Source organism: Pleurodeles waltl, chromosome 7 (genome assembly GCF_031143425.1).
Source record: "Pleurodeles waltl isolate 20211129_DDA chromosome 7, aPleWal1.hap1.20221129, whole genome shotgun sequence".
Lineage (NCBI taxonomy): Eukaryota > Metazoa > Chordata > Amphibia > Caudata > Salamandridae > Pleurodeles > Pleurodeles waltl.
The window spans coordinates 776,766,933-776,788,946 of NC_090446.1; the positions used below are offsets into that span (position 1 = coordinate 776,766,933).

Here is a 22,014-nt window from a genome sequence, read left to right on the forward strand (position 1 = left end):
GAGTTTCTTGGTCCTTCTAGAGCAGGGCAGTCCTCTGAGGATTCAGAGGTCGCTGGTCCTGGGGAAAGCGTTGCTGGAGCAGTGTCTTTAGAAGGGAGGGAGACAAGCTGGTAGAGCTGGGGCCAAAGCAGTTGGTGTCTCCGTCTTCTCTACAGGGTTTTTCAGCTCAGCAGTCCTCTTCTTCTTAGGTTGCAGGAATCGGAGTTCCTAGGTTCAGGGGAGCCCCTAAATACAGAATTTAGGGGTGTGTTTAGGTCAGGGAGGGCAGTAGCCAATGGCTACTAGCCCGGAGGGTGGCTACACCCTCTTTGTGCCTCCTCCCAAGGGGAGGGGGTCACATTCCTATCCCTATTGGGGGGATCCTCCATCTGCAAGATGGAGGATTCCTAAAAGTCAGAGTCACTTCAGCTCAGGTTGCCTTAGGGGCTGTCCTGACTGGCCAGTGACTCCTCCTTGTTTTTCTCATTATCTCCTCTGGCCTTGCCGCCAAAAGTGGGGCCGTGGCTGGAGGGGGCGGGCAACTCCACTAGCTGGAATGCCCTGTGGTGCTGTAACAAAGGGGGTGAGCCTTTGAGGCTCACCGCCAGGTGTTACAGCTCCTGCAAGGGGGAGGTGATAAGCATCTCCACCCAGTGCAGGCTTTGTTACTAGCCACTGAGTGACAAAGGCACTCTCCCCATGTGGCCAGCAACATGTCTCGATTGTGGCAGACTGCTAAAACCAGTCAGCCTACACAGGTAGTTGGTTAAGGTTTCAGGGAGCACCTCTAAGGTGCCCTCTGGGGTGTATGTTACAATAAAATGTACACTGGCATCAGTGTGCATTTATTGTGCTGAGAAGTTTGATACCCAGTTTTCAGTGTAGCCATTATGGTGCTGTGGAGTTTGTGTTTGACAGACTCCCAGACCATATACTCTTATGGCTACCCTGCACTTACAATGTCTAAGGTTTGTCTTAGACACTGTAGGGGCACAGTGCTCATGCACTGGTGCCCTCACCTATGGTATAGTGCACCCTGCCTTAGGGCTGTAAGGCCTGCTAGAGGGGTGACTTATCTATACTGCATAGGCAGTGTGAGGTTGGCATGGCACCCTGAGGGGAGTGCCATGTCGACTTACTCGTTTTGTCCTCACCAGCACACAAGCTGGCAAGCAGTGTGTCTGTGCTGAGTGAGGGGTCCCCAGGGGTGGCATAAGACATGCTGCAGCCCTTAGAGATCTTCCCTGGCATCAGGGCCCTTGGTACCAGGGGTACCAGTTACAAGGGACTTACCTGGATGCCAGGGTGTGCCAATTGTGTAAACAAAAGTACAGGTTAGGGAAAGAACACTGGTGCTGGGGCCTGGTTAGCAGGCCTCGGCACACTTTCAAATCAAAACATAGCATTAGCAAAGGCAAAAATTCAGGGGGTAACCATGCCAAGGAGGCATTTCCTTACATTTGGTATCAAACATCTCGTATTAATAAACCCTCATCGCCAGTGATGGATTTATTAATGCATGCATCCAGAGGGCCACTTAGAGGTGCCCCCCTGAAAACCTACCATATGCACATGTGCTGACTGACTAGTTTTAGCCAGCCTAGTATCACTAAACACGTTTCTGACCCAGAAGGGTTATGGTCCTGTGCTCTCCGATGACCAGAAAAAGACTGCTCTGGAAGAGGTATTCATACACCTCCACCCAAAAGGATGATCTGCAAGTCTCATTCCAAGGTAGGGGACGTCAAAGAAGACAACCACCCTTCGTATGCAGATCTGGCTCCACTCGAAGGAGAAATGCCGACACCCCCTGCGCCCCAGGGTCCATTTGGCACATGGACAGGAAGGAATTTTAGTATTCAAGGAGGTGGTTCCACCCCTCAGATCAGTCCCACCCCTAAATAAGCTGCCTGATGTGGACACCACATTTAGAAATCTGACATCTTGGCAGAAGTAGGAACTCTAGGATAGGGTTAGGCCCACTTCCCAAAGGAAGTGGTGATATAGGGGTGTAGTGGCCCCAGAGGTAATAGCTCTTAGGCTACTCCTCTACACTTTCCTAACGCCACTAAATTCACTATTTAGGGGAGCCTGTGGAACCAGAAAATCTGATTCCTGCTGAACTACGAAAAAAAGGCACCCAAGAGCTGCCAAAGCAAATACTAAGGAAAAGGCACCTGACTTGGCCCCCGTCCTGACAGCCAGTCTGCTATTCCCGCCGAAGTTGACTCATTCTGCAAGCTTTGGGCCTCCAAAAGCCTGGGAGGACTGCCTGCCTTCAAAGACCCAGGAACTCCTGTAGTGCAGCAAAGCTGCATACCTGCATCTTGCAGACATCTCAGGAGACCACATGGGACTCCGGACCACAGAAACCAGACCGCGGAAAGTACCACTGCACCCATGCTACCTAGCTTGAGCTGAAGTGGGCCAACAGTGCCAACGCAGTCCCTCAGAGAGAGCCCAGCTTGGACCTGCCCACTGTGGACTGCCCGACACCACCTGCAGCATATGCCCACAGGCTTTCTCAAACGCCGGTGCTCCCAGTGGAAAACACCCGACACCTCAGCACATGTCGCCCCTGGCCAATGGAGAAGAGGACCTAAGATGTTCCCATGTCCCTAAGCATCTCTAGACTTTCTCACCTGCTGGTTCCCTGCGACTGGACTCCCTGTCCAAACCTGCAGTCTGTTTTCAACAGGACCAATCCCCATTGACTAACACTGGGCACCCGGTGCCATACTACACCTCTGCATGCAGCTGCTCCAGTGCCGCCTGGTGTGACCTGTTGGTGTGGTCCTGATCCTTGCCCAATACTTACTCTAAGCCCAAGAGATTGGTTCCGTAAGTCGCTGTACTGTGCCTGTTTGCCATATTTGTTTTTCCTCCTTAGAATAACATTGCAGCTTCCAAAAATTGCGACTTTTCTAAAGTCTTAATATTTTTCTTGCAAAATTTACTTACCTGATCATATTGGTTCTGGTGCCAAAATATAAAAGATACTTGTTATTTTTGTAAATTGGTGCGAGTCTCATTATTGAGTCGTGTTTCTCATTTATTGACTGTGTGTATTTGCAGATGTCTAAAACTCCTCTCTTAGGAGCCTAAGGGTGCTCGATCACACTATCCCCTAAAAGAGCACCTTGGGATTGCTAGAGCAAGCCCATGTCCACTTTAATGGAATATCAGACTTTTTATATATCAAAATGAGATATCTTGCAAAGAGCCAACTCCCTACATTATGTAGGAATCTGAAAGACTTCAATCCATATGACAGTACCAAATTCCTCGGTTTCTGTATCAACAGCAAACTTATGTTCAAGTGGTAAATCACTATCACTTGAAATGAACTATTATTTCTTCAGAATGTTCTTTCCAGACAGGACTTTAAAAGGTCTGTGCACCATAAGTCCTCTCACCTCGAAAACATAGCTCTCCTCGCCGGCCTCTTAGACACGTCTTACCCCATTCAAAAGGATCATTCAAGCAAGAGTATGCCTCAAAGCTCAACAAAATGCCTTTGAGACCTCCCCCAAACACTCGATGTTGGCATACTTTTTAAAACCTGCTACATTACCTATGAGGCACTCAAACACACTCCAGACTCAACATCCATCACCAAGACAACAGTACTATGCAAATCCCACAGTATTTACAGCTTGAGACTCCAAACCAGGAAAGGTAGAGGAGAAAGCCAAATACAAAGAGCATTCTCCAACTACAAACGTAAAATGTGGCATGCCATCTCCGTCCACGTCTGCCAAGCACCATTGATGGTTGAATAAATAAATACATTTTTAAAAAAAATCAAAATTTGATGAAGGGCATGCCTCGGCTAATGGTAGTTATGCTTCATGAACATGTGCACTAACGCCCATCTTTCAAGCCTAAACAGCTGATTGCCACAAGCCCCTTATTTTGTGCAGGTTTTTGATTTCAACCACAACCATCTATGAAATTCTCATTGATATCGAACCCAACAAATATGGAGTTCAATAGGGCGGGGGCAGAGCCCCCACCACATTTCATGGAGCTAGCCCCTTCCTCTGCTTACAGACTTCTAATTCTGTCATAGATTTTGTCCAGTTATTTCCCACTATGGGTGGCAGCCTGGCCTGCAGCAATCTTTTGGGCCTGAAGCTGCCACAAATTCCTTCGGTTTATGTATTGTTATTTCCAAATTATGGCATACATTTAAGGGCTGGGTTGAAGGACTTGCTAGATACACAGGACAGTGCATACACTAAGGGGAGACTGAAGTCTAGCAATTGAATCCTAGGAGACAGCAATAGGAGTCCAAGCAAACTGCTGATACAATGGTACTTCCTGAGGGCTACGTTGAGGGCAATCTCTGATGGGATTCTGATTTGTGATGAAAGGGGTGCGGCGAAAGGGAAACACTCATCCAGGTGTGGTGGCAGGGCATACGTATCAGGGACTTCTGCTGTGAATTCTTATCATATACTAAAGCCATCATACGAGAGGTCTTACCACTCCAGTCACTGGTTCTTTTGCTGAATGACCCAGGCAAGAACAAATGTTTTTCAAGTAACCACTCACCTGAGAAAGCTAATTTCAAGTAAATCAACTATCAAATGCTCAAATGTGGAAGCTTGTAGCGGGGAAATGTGAGGACAATATTAGCCATAGGAACACTGACCGCTATCATACATTACATAATTCAACAGAAAATGGCTTCCTTTTATAACATATATGAAAAGGTCGGAGGTCCTGGAGTGTGGGAGGTTTTTATTAAACACTCTTTGCCCTAAAAATTGAAACCTCTCTTCTCCCCCTCTATCTGATACAGTTCTGGACTGAAAATAGTGCACGATGGAACAGCCCCTGCTGGGGATCTTTTAGTAATAAGCAGCTTTTTGTACTGTCTCATATTAACAATGAGTCATTTCTGCCTCAATACACTGACTCACAGTCTATGAAAATAAGATTTATGAACTAAGCTGTGTGTATGTCCTCTAACATGTTTAAAAAGGAAATGAAGAGTTAAAAAATAAAAAGTACAACTTGCACTCATTTTCAAGAAAATTACTCAACTGGCTGCCGGTTAAGGACAGGATACAATGTAAAATACTTTGCCCTCACATGGCTCTGCGCAGTCACATCACAGAACTTGTTTAAACACAGAACTTGTTTAAACCGGTTCTCCCATGCTTCCAACAAGATGCCTAAAATTAGGGCTACCCCGCTGAAATACAGACAAACTGGATGGAAAGTCCCTCTAACATTTCAAATCTTTGCAGAAATGGTGCGTCTAGATGTTTAATATACCAAAATGTTAAAGTATTTGGGCTGCTTTTTGTTCGTGTATGCATCCCTCAAACCTGCACTATAAATTCAATTAGTAGTCGCTTGGAGTAGTGCTATACGAAATACTGAATTATTTACTTGCAATAATGTGATTAAATTGGTAGCTTCATCCTATAGAATGAAGGACTCCAGGAGCACACACTATAAGACTTGCACCACTATCCACAGACTGTACTGTGCCATATGTAATGCAATGCATTAAAGGGTCAGTTAAACTGAAGTCTACATACAGAGACATACACACTCGCCCTTCCTTACATCACTTACTAAAAACAAAACATTTATAGATAAAAAAAAACGTTCCGAGTTATACCTCAGCCCGTAGCGTCTAAAAAGGATAAATGTAATGCTCTGCCACCCAATGAAGTGTATTATTCGTTCTAGGGCGGCTGAAGCATAACTAAGCACAACAATGGAGCTTGAACCTATACCACAAACACTCCATGGCAGGCCACACCCCGAGTAAACTTTCTAACCGCTTAACAAAAACTACAGATTTGGCCCTAGAAGACACAGACCATGAAAGTAGGAAAGCACAATGGAGGTCTAAAACGCATCACCGTATTTTGCAATCCACAAAGCTGGCTTCAAGTTCGTACTCTCAAATACTGACTGACCCAAGTCCAATACTAAAAGTGTCAGCAAAGACAAATACATAGGACCATGGGTTTAGTAAACCTAGAATTTATTTAACTTTTACAACGTTGTGGCAGTGACCAACAGATAAAGTTCTGAGAATTTCAGTATAGCAAACAATTCTTCGTGGTCCTTCCCAAGAGGGAAGCCACAAATACTGCAAGTGTGCATGGAATATGCCAGCACTAAGCATTGCACAAATGAGCCAGTATGAACTAAAAAGCACTATGTTTGGGTGGTCAAACAAGAGCAGATATCGGGAAAACAGCTGATGAATTGAGTAGGAATATAATGCTCATACGAGGAGAAGCTAAGCAGGGAAAATGAACTGGAATTTGCAGGCCCTGTCCTCTGGATTAGGGACGATTTTCTTTTAGTGGTGTCCAAAGCTTCATTTCCCTCTAGTAAGCCATATCATCAGTAAAACATCAGAAACAAATTTAAATTTACGAGTACATTTACTGTATATATTAGGAATCAAAATAAATATTATATAAGGCTTAATTCGGTTATTAAACTACAATTCTTCAGTACATGGTACCAAAAGAGGATCCACAAACAATTAGCACTTGCCACAGAAGTGATTAAACATAAATGTTTACTTCTGCCAAATATAGAAGAAGATATTAGGGTCAGATCATAAACAAGTGAAGGTTGTCGGTTTCATTAGGGGAAAATACACAGTGAAAAGAGTTCTCCCCTCCCCCCCTCAGAAAAAAGTAACAAACAGCCTGCATAAATTTTGAAACTTTGCTGAAATTGTTTCGTCTCCTTTGCAACCCTACAGCTTTAGCCAGAGTTTTTAATCTTGCAATACAGGATTCACTCTACAGAACAGAAAGGCAGTTTGTCTACCTGTTGGTCTTGTTCGATCAGGTTCTTGTAACATAATCCAAGATCTTGGAGGTGGCTGTTCTGTCGAAACTAGTTGGACATAAAAAAATAAAAAAATGAAGTTAATCATATTTGTGAAGAGGAACGCACTAGACAATCACAGGAACGTGCTACTTACTTCTTTTTGCAGTACCTGACAAATTATCAAGCAAATAATTCAGCAGCCTTCTTGTCCCATCTGGTTCTTGATAGAGGCCCAAGAGGTCCTGTGTAAGTGGGTTTCCTGAAAATGGAAAACACAAGTAAGCTAACTAAAAGCCCTAAACTATACTAAACTTGTTTTACGTTCTGCTGATACATCAAATCATCTAACTGTTAAGTTAACAATGAAGCCCTATTTAATATCCAGGGAGATCCAGGGAGAGCTGACCTTAACCACAGAGCTAAAAAAACATAAGCCAAGCCTGAAGGGAATGCTGCTTTTGTGACCCACAACAGTAAATTAAAATGTAACTATTCTGTAATTTTCCATACATCATATCTACTTCGCACGGACTGTCACACTCTCAAATTACATTAGTTACTTAAGTGGAAGTACTTCTCAGTCTTTACTTCAAGCAGCTGATTCAATCTTGAACATTACTATATAATATTTGGCAGGCTTGCTCCCAAGTCTAATAATTACAAATTCCCCTTTCTTTAAAAGTGTCTCGCCAGGAATTGTTAACAGACCAGTCTACATGCCACATTCAGCATTTGCAAGTTGTAGAGCTAGGGCCAATAAGTCATCCATTGAGGTATGCTTTAAATCAGTGGTTCCCAACCTGTGGTATGGGGAACCTGGGGGTCCGCGAAGCCTTCTCTGGGGGGGGGGGGGGGGGGGAAAGAGCCTAGAAAATTAAAAATTGATAAATTAGGTCCCCAGCTTCCAGTAAGGACTCAGGCGGGGGGGTCCCCGGATTCCAATGATGATTCAGTGGGGGTCCCTGGGTTCCATTAATGTTAAAGTGGGGGTCCACAGAAATCAAAAGGTTGGGAACCACTGGTTTAAATCACCGATGGCCTGGCAAAAATAATACAACAAAATATATATATATAATCTTTTTGAAGAACAGCCACTTGCAAACTCTGCTCTCTGTAGCATGCCTTGGTTGAAAACTGCTTTTTATGACTGGGTTCTGACAATGCAGCTGTCAAACTAGGCCTAATCTAACATACATACAGGTAGGCCTTTCATCCACATCTTTCAACTACTGGCTTTCTTTAGCCAGTCTCTTTCAGTCACCGGCATACAACCTGTAAATTATGTTTTGGTTCAGCAAAATGGAGTTCTCATTTCTCACCTAATGCTATTGTATGTCTGGAAGTATCCTTCCGCTTTTACTCCTGTGTTTGCATTGAACTGCAAAAGGGACTATTTTATAACAATTGTCCTCAATCTATAAAGGCTCCTTCAGTGATCGGCTAGAATTTAAGTTTTATTAGTAGAAAAACAAGATTTCTCTCCTTGGGAAATTGATGGTGCAGATTCTTCTGAAAGCTAACTTTCAGTTTAGGCAACAGGCAAATAACTAGACTATGAATACTTCTTTTGCAGATCTACTGGTCAAACACGGAAAGAGACATAAGAGGATTGCCTAAGCAGCTGCCTACATAGCAGAACTACTTACATATGTTTGCAAAATGACACATGCTACAATGTATCTAGAAGAATTAGCACAAAGCTTGCCAGAAAAAAGCATTCCACAATCTGTGTGAACAGGAAATGAAAGTAACGATCCACTTCTTAGCAGCCATATTAACAAGATAACAGTTACATATGTAACAAAAGGAACAGAAATTGTGAAAGATTAGCGTTTCTTCAAATTAACCTTTTTGAGAAGTGGGTTTGGTGGCTTCGAAAGTACATGATCTTCTGCTTAACAGGCTGAATTATGCTGAGATGCATTTCTTCTCTAGACCTTCATTTATAGGATGGCTCACGTTCAATTGTAGGCTAGCCCTCATCAATCAAAATATGAAGACTGTCACAAATTCAAAACAGAGTATTCAAATGCAAAATGTTGTAAATCCATAAAAAGGCTGAATGCAGTCTTATGCCGAGAAGTCACGAGGTCCCAGACATTAAGAGACAGACTAATTGTTGTACTAAAAGTTGCCTAATACAGGGCTACTTCAAGTAGCAATATCCGAGAATGGGAAAGAACAAAAACACCCATTTCCGTCGCCAAAATACCTTCCTAGCACGCACAGATTGATTTTTAGCAAATCGTTAATTTCAGCAGAGGCCTAAAATTTACCTCTTCATCGAGAGACCAAAGATTCAAAAGTTCAAAAAATTCAGAGTATTTGAGCACAGGGAGTCGTGTTCTGCTAGCATATTTTCAGGTACGTTTCACTGGATAATCAGAGCAAATGTTTGCCAGTCACTGAACCTCACACTCCAATTACCGATCGCATAGAGAAATCCTTCCTCCTAAATTTGTAATGTGGCAAGCATGATCTCTAGTGAAATAGGTAGCCAAGTGTTAAATCTTTGGAAAAATACTCCCAGTTGCATTGTGTATTTTAGTAATTTCTGTGAGCAAATAAGAGGCTACAGAGGTATGTTGTACTCTTTTACAAGAGGCTCTGTTGAATCTTACCCATCAAGCAGAGAGTTGACTGTTTAAGGAATAGTAAATACAAATGTGTACAATTGCATAGGATGTACATAATATGCAGATATCTTCGCCTCCAGTTACATACCAAAAGTGCAAGAGGAATGACAGATCTCTTTTCATTCTTAGTTTGTGCAGCATGAAGCTTCACAGATTCTAAATGCTGGTGAATCTGCAGAAATTATGTTCCACCTTCTGCTGTCCGTACACAATATAGCATCTTAAAGGCCACACTAAGCCCACTCTACATGAAAAATGAGGAATGGAGGTGGGCGTGCCAATAAAGGACGCAATGTCAATCTCAGACCAAAAAAAAAAAAACTACTAAGGCATCAAAGCCATGCTTTCTAGAGGAGTACTATTTATTATTCCAAGCCAATAGATGTCAAAATCAGGACAGAGTCCAGACTGTTCATATTCTCTCTCAGATACAGCACAAGTGCAAGAGTCCGCACCCAACAGCCCTCAGTACCAGATTTCTGCAAGGCTGCTCATTTGTCATGGGTCTATTTCTGAGGGGCGGAATGTCAGTTTCCTATGTGGCGGAAGTTGCAGATACATGTAAAGATTCTAAATTCAGAAGCTTTCAGCCAATCAATCTAATTAGCAGTGTGTGAAGCTTGTCCATCACTAAGGATGAGAACGGCCTGTCGGTAGATAAACTAAGTAGTAAAAGCAGAAAATAAAAAGGTCGGCAAAAATTGATGCCTCCGCATCTGAAAAATATACTTCTTTCTAAGGTGTTTGTAAACCTAACAAGCAGAAGCAGTTTCCCTAAATAATGGTATTTTCGTGCTATGCAAAAAATTCCTTCTTGTATGATTAGCCAATGCATGTATCTTCTCTTTCACATTCATGCTAGGGTGATCTATCCCTAAGAATCAGCAATCCACACCCAATGAACAAGGAGGCTCTGCAGTGGTATCCACAACGGCAATAATTTACAAAATGATTTAACACAAGTCAGGCATAACTATTAATTAACTTAACAAGCACAGGAGCACACCTACAAACGGCTTCTTGATGTAGAACAGTCAGTTGTCACCCTGTGGGCTGACATTGATACATTAATGGCACACGTAGCTCATAGATTAGGACGACTTGTGTTGCTTAACAACACCACTTACTTATTGGGGATGTTTTAATTCACAGCAACCGAACAATTGATCTTCCAAGAATGACCTACGGCATGCATAACACTTGAGACACATGCGGTACAAGAACAGCACCTCAAGACAAAACATTCTGGTTCCACCTTTTATGCCATTACTGAATGGGCCCTCTTATTTGTTTATAACAGATCATTTTGAAGATGAGACAATGATAGAGACAGAGGGATACCTACTAGGGGAGAGCAACTGTGAATATGACACAGTGGTGATCATTTGTAATTATAATTCAATATGACTCAGGAATAGGGATGACTGGGTGAGCACTACACGTTAAGGTTGTATGGGATATACAGATGGTTACACCACTGAGACAAATACTATTTCACACAGTGAGGTCACTTATCTCTGGTGCACATGTTGTACTGGGTCACTTGGACTCTTTCTGATGGCTCTTTCTATAATACTGTGAATAAGGACTCCTCTCTAAAATCATGTGTTTTCTCAGTTATAGCACTGAGGAAGTCTGTTGCAACAGTGGCAGAATAAGATGAAACACATGTTGGCTTGGGTGAATCTGTGAAATCATTTTTGTGGATATAAAGACTGCTGACATCACATACTCCATGTTTACATGTTTTGGAGTGCTCAGAGATTGTAACTACATTGCTGGCACTATTTTGAAAGTAGACCACGCTTCAAGAAAGTTCTGCCATGAACAAAATGAGAACAGAAAACACCATTAAAAGTAAGCATTAAAATGACTTGGAGAAATGACAATCTTAAAATATACAGCTTTGCTGAAACAGCGAGGAGATTAAGGAAAACTCTGAGATACTCGAAAATGCATTTGCAGGTGTAAGACATCTCATGAAATCCATCACACTCGTAGAGTCTGTCACGGGGCACCTCAAAATGAATGACCTGTGTCAGATACTGGCGTATTCATCTCAGTAACAGATGATTATTTCATGTCAGGATCTTATCTGACAACCACTGGAATGACATTTGCACTTTAGACGAACCCCAAAGTAAATGGTGGCTCGAGTCCAGCAATCCAATACTGACTGGAAGTGATGGAAATTAAGTCTCCCTTTGGTGTGATTAGTCTGGTATATAGGGGGTGTATTATGCTTGATTTCATGTGGCAGTTAGGACTGAACAAGGTGTTCTGTGCAGGGTATCCTATGGGATGTGTCAATATAAGATGTCCTGTCCAGAGACGAGCTGCATGGTGGTATGGAGTCCACTTAATCATTCCCAGTTGGACATTGTGGGGTGGCAGAATCAACAGTTTGGTGTTCTATGAAGATGAATATGAAAATGAGGGGGGTTCTTAAGTAGAACTGAGTTTTTGACATTTTCATAGTTCTGAATCTGCATTCAGTAAACTGAAGTGAGTTTAGCTCTCAGATGTGAGATATTTTAATTGTAAGACTGAGTGAGCTCTGGGTGGTGCTGGATGTTAGGACTACTTTTGAACTTAAACCGCTGACAATTAATCGTGGAGTAAATGCTTCTGATGCATTGTGCCTTATTCTGGATGGATCTGTTGGAGTCTGTGGCAAACAGCATGAGGAATGTGAAAGATGATGGACGTTGGCACAGTAGAGGTGGAGGGGAAAGCAGAGATGTAGGTGAAGAGGTGTTGGTGGTAGAGATTAGTTGGTGTCTTTTCGGGGGTGGGGAACTACAAACAACAGCAGTTGAGGCAAAACTGCAGATTCCAAAGGAGGAAGGGAGAATAAGTAGGTAGTGTAGTAGATGGTGAATCGGAATGTGGATAATGGGCAGAAGCTGGACTGGACCACCTTGACTGACCACTACAACACCCACCTCATCATCACAGGACCCACTCACACTGGTATCAAGTCAGCCACTCCATGCACAGAAACTGGGGAAAACAAAATATCAGAAAACCAGTGTAACAATTTCAATATGATCAAACCAGAACAATTTACTTCGTGATGTGCAAACAAATTTTTGCTGAAACCAGATTTCTACTCATTCTTGCTGGTTCACTGTATAATGTAAAACTACACATCAGTAGGAAAGTTTATGGCCGTTCAATGGAAAGTGTGCTGGGATTAAGGGACAGTGCTCTACCATATCATGGTTTATTAACATTTGGTTTAGGTGGGAGCTTTTAAACATGAACTGAAAAACATTCCTGCCCCGGTCCCGAATACAATGCTAATGCTGAACTAAGACTAGTCAGGGAGGGGTCATGTGAACCCCATGCATGTGCTACATTCTTATTGGTCGTAGAGCAAACGTCTATTAAATCAAACAGGAGTTTTTGTGCAACAGACCAGCTGCACTCTCATATCTGAAGGTTCTCTCAAATGGGATAATAAAAGGAAATATTTGCTTACGATCATACAATTTGAGACCACTTTATGGGTCAAGTGCAATACAGATAGACTGAGGAGATTATTCAAGTCACTAGATCTGCAGATCTAGTAACGTTTTTGAGATTTTGCAATGCCTACTAACGTGGGCCAACAAAAATGCATTTACTAAAAAAGGTTTCATCTCAGATCAAGTATTATGCATCACCACTTAAAGAACAACAGCCACCACTTTGTTTGAGAGTGGGAAGAGTGGAGAGAAGGGAAGCTAAGAATCAACTGGCTGGTGGTGTGTGTGGGGGTGAGAAAGATGACAAACAGAATGGAGAGAAACCTGAAGAGGGAAATGTAAGGGATATTCGATAAGGGTGACAAGGAGAAATGGTAAAAGAAGGAGGGGATTGAAGGACAAGGTTGAGCGAGCAGGGAGCGGTGAAGGGACTCCGAGAAAGAAAATAGTGAAAATTAAATCTGAATAAGGATAGAGCACTAGGAGAGCGAGAATGAGGTGGTGGGGGGGGGGGGGGGGGAGGTTGTAATCCGGAGACGACAAAAATTGTGCTTCAGGTTTCGGTCTACGTATTATAAACAATAAAATGGGGGCTAAACCTAGACTGGTGACTAAACGGAGCAAAAAACATTTTAGGACACGTACCGGCACTTCACCTATTTGGGGTAAAATGTAATGTTACAGAAAAGTACATAGGATATAGCAAATATAGATGACATAAGGACTTCAAGAAGAAGAAGAAGAAGAAAAAAAAAAAAAAAAAAAAAAAAAAAAAAAAAAAGGCCCACACAGCACAAAGAAAACTAACCAGACCATTGCTCTGCTACATGCAAAGCAGTGCACAAAGGGGAATGTAGGAAGTTGGCTCTGTATGCACTATTTCAAAGTAAGGAATAGTATGCACAGAGTCCAAGAGTTTCCCTTAGAGGTAAGATAGTGGCAAAAAGAGATAATACTAATGCTCTATTTTGTGGTAGTGTGGTCGAGCAGTAGGCTTATCAGTGGAGTAGTGTTCCTCATTTATTGCCTGTGTGTATGTACAACAAATGCTTAACTGTAAGGAAATGCCTCCTTGGCATGGTTACCCCTGACTTTTTGCCTTTGCTGATGCTATGTTTTGAATTGAAAGTGTGCTGAGGCCTGCTAACCAGGCCCCAGCACCAGTGTTCTTTCCCTAACCTGTACTTTTGTATCCACAATTGGCACCCCCTGGCATCCAGATAAGTCCCTTGTAAATGGTACCCCTGGTACCAAGGGCCCTGATGCCAAGGAAGGTCTCTAAGGGCTGCAGCATGTCTTGTGCCACCCTGGAGACCCCTCACTCAGCACAGACACACTGCTTGCCAGCTTGTGTGTGCTGGTGAGAACAAAACGAGTAAGTCGACATGGCACTCCCCTCAGGGTGCCATGCCAGCCTCTCACTGCCTATGCAGGTGTAGATAAGTCACCCCTCTAGTAGGCCTTACAGCCCTAAGGCACGGTGCACTATACCATAGGTGAGGGCACCAGTGCATGAGCACTGTGCCCCTATAGTGTCTAAGCAATACCTTAGACATTGTAAGTGCCGGGTAGCCATAAGAGTATATGGTCTGGGAGTCTGTTTTACACGAACTCCACAGCCCCATAATGGCTACACTGAAAACTGAGAAGTTTGGTATCAAACTTCTCAGCACAATAAATGCACACTGATGCCAGTGTACATTTTATTGTAAACTACACCCCAGAGGGCACCTTAGAGCTATTGTGATTATTCAAAGTTCCTAAAGTACTTACCTGCAATACCTTTCATGCAAAGTATTCCATGTAGAATTTGAACCTGTGGTTCTTAAAATAAACTAAGAAAAGATATTTTTCTATAACAAAACCTATTGGCTGGATTTGTCTCCGAGTGTGTGTTCCTCATTTATTTCCTGTGTGTATGTACAACAAATGCTTAACACTACTCCTTTGATGAGCCTACTGCTCGACCACACTACCACAAAATAGAGCATTAGTATTATCTCTTTTTGCCACTATCTTACCTCTAAGGGGAACCCTTGGACTCTGTGCATACTATTCCTTACTTTGAAATAGTGCATACAGATCCAACTTCCTACAGGAACACACACTCCGACAATTCCAGGCCAATAGGTTTTTGTATAGAAAAATCTTTTCTTAGTTTATTTTAAGAACCACAGGTTCAAATTCTACATGTAATACTTTGCATGAAAGGTATTGCAGGTAAGTACTTTAGGAACTTTGAATAATCACAATAGCATATATACTTTTCAAATAAAACACATATAGCTATTTTAAAACTAGACAGTGCAATTTTCACAGTTCCTAGGGGAGGTAAGTTAATGTTAGTTTTTGCAGGTAAGTAAACAACCTACGGGGTTCAAGTTTGGGTCCAAGGTAGCCCACCGTTGGGGGTTCAGAGTAACCCCAAAGTTACCACACCAGCAGCTCAGGGCCGGTCAGGTGCAGAGGTCAAAGTGGTGCCCAAAACACATAGGCTTCAATGGAGAAGGGGGTGCCCCGGTTCCAGTCTGCCAGCAGGTAAGTACCCGCGTCTTCGGAGGGCAGACCAGGGGGTTTTGTAGGGCACCGGGGGGGGGGGGGGGGACACACAAGTTAGCACAGAAAGTACACCCTCAGCAGCACGGGGGCGGCCGCGTGCAGTGTGCAAACACACGTTGGGTTTTCAATGTAAATCAATGGGAGACCAAGGGGTCTCTTCAGCGATGCAGGCAGGCAAGGGGGGGGGCCTCCTGGGGGGTCACTCCTGCACTGGAGTTCGGATCCTTCAGGATGCAAAGTCTTTACCAGGCGTCTGGATCTGATGAGCAGGCAGTCGCGGTCAGGTGGAGCCTCGGGATTCCCTCTGCAGGCGTCGCTGTGGGGGCTCAGGGGGGGGGGGGCAACTCTGGCTACTCACAGTCTCGTAGTCGCCGGGGAGTCCTCCCTGAAGTGTTTGTTCTCCACAAGTCGAGCCGGGGGCGTCGGGTGCAGAGTTGCAAGTCTCACGCTTCTGGCGGGAAATGCAGTTGTCTTTAAGTTGCTTCTTTGGAAACAAAGTTGCAGTCTTGGGTGAACAGGGCCGCCGTTCTCGGGAGTTTCTTGGTCCTTCTAGAGCAGGGCAGTCCTCTGAGGATTCAGAGGTCGCTGGTCCTGGGGAAAGCGTCGCTGGAACAGTTTTCTTCTGAAGGGGGGAGACAGGCCGGTAGAGCTGGGGCCAAAGCAGTTGGTGTCTCCGTCTTCTCTGCAGGGTTTTTCAGCTCAGCAGTCTTCTTAGGTTGCAGGAATCTGAGTTCCTAGGTTCAGGGGGCCCCTAAATACAGAATTTAGGGGTGTGTTTAGGTCAGGGAGGGCAGTAGCCAATGGCTACTAGCCCTGAGGGTGGCTACACCCTCTTTGTGCCTCCTCCCAAGGGGAGGGGGGTCACATTCCTATCCCTATTGGGGGGATCCTACATCTGCAAGATGGAGGATTCCTAAAAGTCAGAGTCACTTCAGCTCAGGTTGCCTTAGGGGCTGTCCTGACTGGTCAGTGAATCCTCCTTGTTTTTCTCATTATCTCCTCCGGCCTTGCCGCCAAAAGTGGGGCCGTGGCCGGAGGGGGCGGGCAACTCCACTAGCTGGAATGCCCTGTGGTGCTGGAACAAAGGGGGTGAGCCTTTGAGGCTCACCGCCAGGTGTTACAGCTCCTGCAAGGGGGAGGTGATAAGCATCTCCACCCAGTGCAGGCTTTGTTACTAGCCACAGAGTGACAAAGGCACTCTCCCCATGTGGCCAGCAACATGTCTCAAGTGTGGCAGGCTGCTAAAACCAGTCAGCCTACACGGGTAGTTGGTTAAGGTTTCAGGGGGCACCTCTAAGGGGCCCTCTGGGGTGTATGTTACAATAAAATGTACACTGGCATCAGTGTGCATTTATTGTGCTGAGAAGTTTGATATCAAACTTCCCAGTTTTCAGTGTAGCCATTATGGTGCTGTGGAGTTCGCATATGACAGACTCCCAGACCATATACTCTTATGGCTACCCTGCACTTACAATGTCTAAGGTTTGTCTTAGACACTGTAGGGGCACAGTGCTCATGCACTGGTGCCCTCACCTATGGTATAGTGCACCCTGCCTTAGGGCTGTAAGGCCCGCTAGAGGGGTGACTTATCTATACTGCATAGGCAATGTGAGGTTGGCATGGCACCCTGAGGGGAGTGACATGTCGACTTACTCATTTTGTCCTCACCAACACACACAAGCTGGCAAGCAGTGTGTCTGTGCTGAGTGAGGGGTCCCCAGGGTGGCATAAGACATGCTGCAGCCCTTAGAGACCTTCCCTGGCATCAGGGCCCTTGGTACCAGGGGTACCAGTTACAAGGGACTTACCTGGATGCCAGGGTGTGCCAATTGTGAAAACAAAAGTACAGGTTAGGGAAAGAACACTGGTGCTGGGGCCTGGTTGGCAGGCCTCAGCACACTTTCAAATCAAAACATAGCATCAGCAAAGGCAAAAAGTCAGGGGGTAACCATGTCAAGGAGGCATTTCCTTACAGGGAACATTAGTTAGCTGCTCATCAGAGCATTCCCAGCTATTATCACCGAGTATCAAAACAGAATAAAGCCAATGCAGTGGCAGCTGACTGACCACTAAGAAGAAGCGTTTTTTGATGCTGATAAAGTGTTTAAGAGAATGCTCACGGCTTTCCTGCCTTTTGAAGGATGCCTTCAATATCTCAATTGAACACAGACATATGCTACACTGTCGACCACAGACCTATGCATTCTGCTCAACTCTGTATTGTGTTGAAGTTGTATTTATATAGTGCTCACTACTCCTGAAAAGGCGTTGAAGTGCTATGCATCAAGCAACATTTTAGCAAGGTAACCCAAAGTTAGCTGTCAACTGAGACGTTATTATTAGGTAATGGCATTTGTTTTGTGCTCTTTAAAGACCATTGCATGCAATTACTCTAGTTTCTTAGAGACAGATTAAAATTAATAGGAGTTAGGTGTGAGGACTAGAAGGGCGTAAGCGAGTTCATGCAAATGCTTAATGGGATTAATGTATAGGAAATTAGTTATAATTAAGTTACAGGTAAATGTTTTAGAAGAGGGGGAAACGGTTACCTATGAAATAGGGTGTTGACAATTTGCTAAAGCAATAATAAACTGTAAAAAAAAAAAAAAGTGAGAATAAGGCGAGGAAGGATGGGGAAAATGGAGAAGGTCATTCAATTGAAATAAAAGGGACAAGAACAATCATTTTTTTGTTTTTAGGTAAAGGTCGAGCTTTCATGCAGGGTTTTTGGCATATGGTGGGGAAGAGCTTTTCGGATACCATGCATTCTGAGGACATATTATTGCACAACAAATAAGGTTATCTGCATTTGATATAACTTAACCCATCTTCTTATTACCCACCCCCAAATGACGACTTTGTAAAATTAACCAATTTGCCAAAAATTATAACCATTTGTGAACCATATCCTCTCGACTCATCTACTCATCCTTCTCTATCTTGACCCAGAGGCGAGGGGGTGAAGAGGTATAATCCATCTGGGTGCACTTACTTCAGCAACAGCCAGCGCACTGCATCCTGGGGCAAGGGGCGTCACTATTACATGCCATGAATAAACCAACATGCACCAGAGTGGGGCTCATGACCTACGGGCTTGACACAGATGACACTCTCGGCCATGAATGAGTGCTTTTTTCAAAGCTAGATTTCACTTTAGAATTCTTGAATTTCCCATGGATTAATTCATGATCTGGACTGGGGAGTTGAGGGGTGTGGTTACTACTCTTGTAGAGAGCTCAATGCAGATTGTGCCACACATTCATTTGTCACCAGGGTAGTTCATGGATGGTGTCCACATTGTGCAAGTTTACCTGAAAACACCTTTACAGCCTTCACCTTTGGGTGAAGAAAATGTGAACTCATATTTAAAATGTAAGAACTGCACATATTCTCAGTTGTGCCCTGAAACCGATAGGGGCGTCTAATGTGTCAAATGGTATAGTTTCTCTACAGTTGATATTTTTATTTCACCACATGAGTTTCCATCACTTAAGCACCAGAGGTACATAGATCAATGTCCCAGAATGCAGAGACAAGGATTCATGGGCTACTTTAATAAATGGTAATCCAAGGGTTAAATATCTGAATCAGTTGCTTTACATCATGTTACGCGGTTATATTTTGTTGTGATATGGCATGGAATGCTACACAAAGCTTTGCTATGTCAATCTAAGGTGATTTATGTTCTGCAGTGCTATCGTATGTCACCCTATACCTTGTTATATGTTATGCCATTGTTAGACTTGGCAGCCTTAGAGTGGTCTTTCCCCAAACCTTTCGCCTTACTCCCATAAGGGAGGGTGCAGTATATTCAAAGGCTGGACAGTACTTTGAAGTTTTTACATGTCCTGGTAGCAAAAAACGTAAACTAGTTTGCGCTACTTCAGGGCCTACCTCTTCTATAGTATATTAGGTTACCTTATCACACTTAATAACATTATTACTTTCAATTGGGAGAAGTTGCAATTTCGAGCCTGAGGTCTAAAGAATTTAACTTAAAACTTTCTTTAATGGCAGAGTCTGATTTTAAGTAACAATTCTGAAAATGCCATGCTCTTTCTGGTCTCAGCGATTTGGTGCCTGCACCGTGGGTAACATGATTAAGTGTAGCTGCCAGTTGGTCTCTGTATAATACTCCCAGACAGTGAAACAAAGAGGGAATAGGTGTTGGCAGGGTGGGTCTTCTCTGACTTGATAGGAGGACATACCAGTCACCTACACACTTGCATATCACAAAGGATCTGCCTTAGCACACTACAAAAGCTGTTTCACTAGTCTTCTGTGCCCCAGACAAGCTAGGGTCAGGGAGGCAGGAAGGCAGGCAATTCATAACACCTTTGGGGGTGGAAGCCTGCACAACCTTCTACTTCAAAGCTGGCACCATGTGTAAATAGAGGACACTCAGACCCAAATCTTCACATCACTTCTGGACTTGTGGACTCTTCACATCTGGGCAGTTCCTCATGCAATCTGCCCTCCTGACCTGCTTTCTGACCAAGGACTGCTTTGCTACCAAGGCCTCCTGTTGCTGCACCAGGACTCTACTGTTTCTGTGAGCTGCCCTGCTGAATCTAGCCTCATGTGTGGAACCAGAATGCCAGTAAATCTCCAGAGGCCAGTTGACAGGCACCTTGTTCAAACTACAGGGACAAAACCAGCTTCTCTGAAGCATCTCCACGCAGCCCGCCATTGACTTTGGCCTAGTGCGATGCAGATTTCCCTTGACATGACAATTCATTGCCAATACCGGCGGCTTCTAAGGGCTGGTGCTCAAATGGTTCACAGACGCATCACATCACCTGCTCCGAAATATTGCAGCACAAGTCTTTGCAAGCCCACCAGTTTCCTCAATTCCAACCCAGGACCCTGCATTGCAGCACCTAGTCGATTGCCCTTAGACGCTAGCATGCATGTCTTGATGCAAGGATTTTGCATCTCAACGACAAGGACCAGAAGGTTCTCTCATCAGACTGCTATACTGCAGATAACCTAAACTTGGGACTTGGACACGGTCTACCAAGTCTCTATAACCGCAGTTGGCACTTTTTGGATCTTATTGCTCAATGTTCACAAAACCTTTAAAATTGCATATCTCCGGTTCTACTGTTTGGATGTCTGTCAGTTTTGTTTCAAATTTATTAAATGTTACTGTTTGAAGTGCAGCATAAATACTTTACACATTGCCTCCAAGTTAAGCCCAACTGCTTTTGGGGCAAGCTACCTGAGGGTTAGGCACAGGGTACTTTAAAATTGCTTTGACTTCACCCTGACAAAATCTGCAATAGGATTTCACTTTACTTGCTGGAACTCTTTTTAAAGCCAGCCAGATAAACTCATAAAACGTCGACGGGCATTCACCCAGTAGTGTAACAACGCACCACAAAAAAACATCCATCATAAACTGCTAAATCACGCAATAACTGAAGAGATCTGCCACATGCTACTAGCCAACAGAGAACTTCAATTTAGTCCACCACCACGGGTTCCAACTAGTTTCATACAATGATTGAAACAAAAAGAACATCTCAGCAGATCTCTTCACCACCTCTCCCACCAACTTATAACTGCTCAGTACCATAAACTTTAAAACACTATCTCACAACAGACAGAGTAGAGTGAAGTAACCATCTAAGTGAACTGTGAGCATAAGAAGGAAAATGTCACTTACCCAGTGTACATCTGTTGGTGGCATGTTGGCCTGCAGATTCACATGCTGTGCACTGTTCCTGCCATCTAGAATTGGGCTTGGAGTGTTACAAGTTGTTTTTCTTCGAAGTCGTCTTTTCGAGTCACGGGACCGAGTGACTCCTCCCTTTCGGCTCCACTGCGCATGGGCTTTAACTCCATCTTGGATTGTTTCCCCGCATAGGTTGAGGTAGGAGTTGGTAGAATAAGGATACTAAAGATGCCCATGCAATGGCATAGATATGTACGTACATAGTTTGTGGTAAAGGAATATTTATTTACATATATACAATTTAAATGCAACTAAAAATGGCTACAGGCTCCCGGAGAGGTGGGAGGGCGCGTGTGCATCTGCAGCACAACATGCCACGAACAGATGTACACTGGGTAAGTGACATTTTCTGTCGATGGCAGGTGTAGCTGCCGATAAACATGCTGTGCATAGACTACAAAGCAGTAATCCTCCCGAGAGCGGTGGTCAGCCTGTAGGAGTTGAAGTTGTTTGAAATAATGTTCTTAATACAGCCTGTCCTACTGTGGCTTGTTGTGTTGCTAACACATCTACACAGTAGTGCTTAGTAAATGTATGGGGTGTAGACCAAGTGGCTGCCTTACAAATCTCTGTCATTGGTATATTACCTAGAAAGGACATTGTGGCATCTTTCTTTCTAGTTGAGTGTGTCCTTGGTGTAATGGGCAATTCTCTTTTAGCTTTGAGGTAACAGGTCTGAATACATTTGACTATCCATCTGGCTATGCCCTGTTTAGATATAGGGTTACTGGCATGGGGTTTTTGGAAAGCTACGAACAATTGTTTAGTTTTACTAAATGCTTTTGTTCTGTCTATGTAATACATTAGCGCTCTT

At 43.8% G+C, this 22,014-nt stretch overlaps 1 protein-coding gene across 7 annotated transcripts in view; it reads right to left on the bottom strand.

Annotated features, from left to right (window-relative positions):
• Positions 1 to 22,014, bottom strand: part of CNOT6 (CCR4-NOT transcription complex subunit 6) — a 264,606-nt gene that overhangs the window by 166,386 nt on the left and 76,206 nt on the right. For 5 of the 7 annotated variants that reach the window (XM_069199286.1, XM_069199285.1, XM_069199287.1 and 2 more), the window contains exons 5-6: positions 6,953 to 7,057; positions 6,796 to 6,864 (exon numbers count right to left, since the gene is read on the bottom strand). In XM_069199286.1, the coding sequence (XP_069055387.1) occupies positions 6,796 to 6,864; positions 6,953 to 7,057 (174 nt within the window). The remainder of the gene's footprint in view (positions 1 to 6,795; positions 6,865 to 6,952; positions 7,058 to 22,014) is intronic. The other 2 variants (XM_069199289.1, XM_069199283.1) reach the window with 1 other exon arrangement.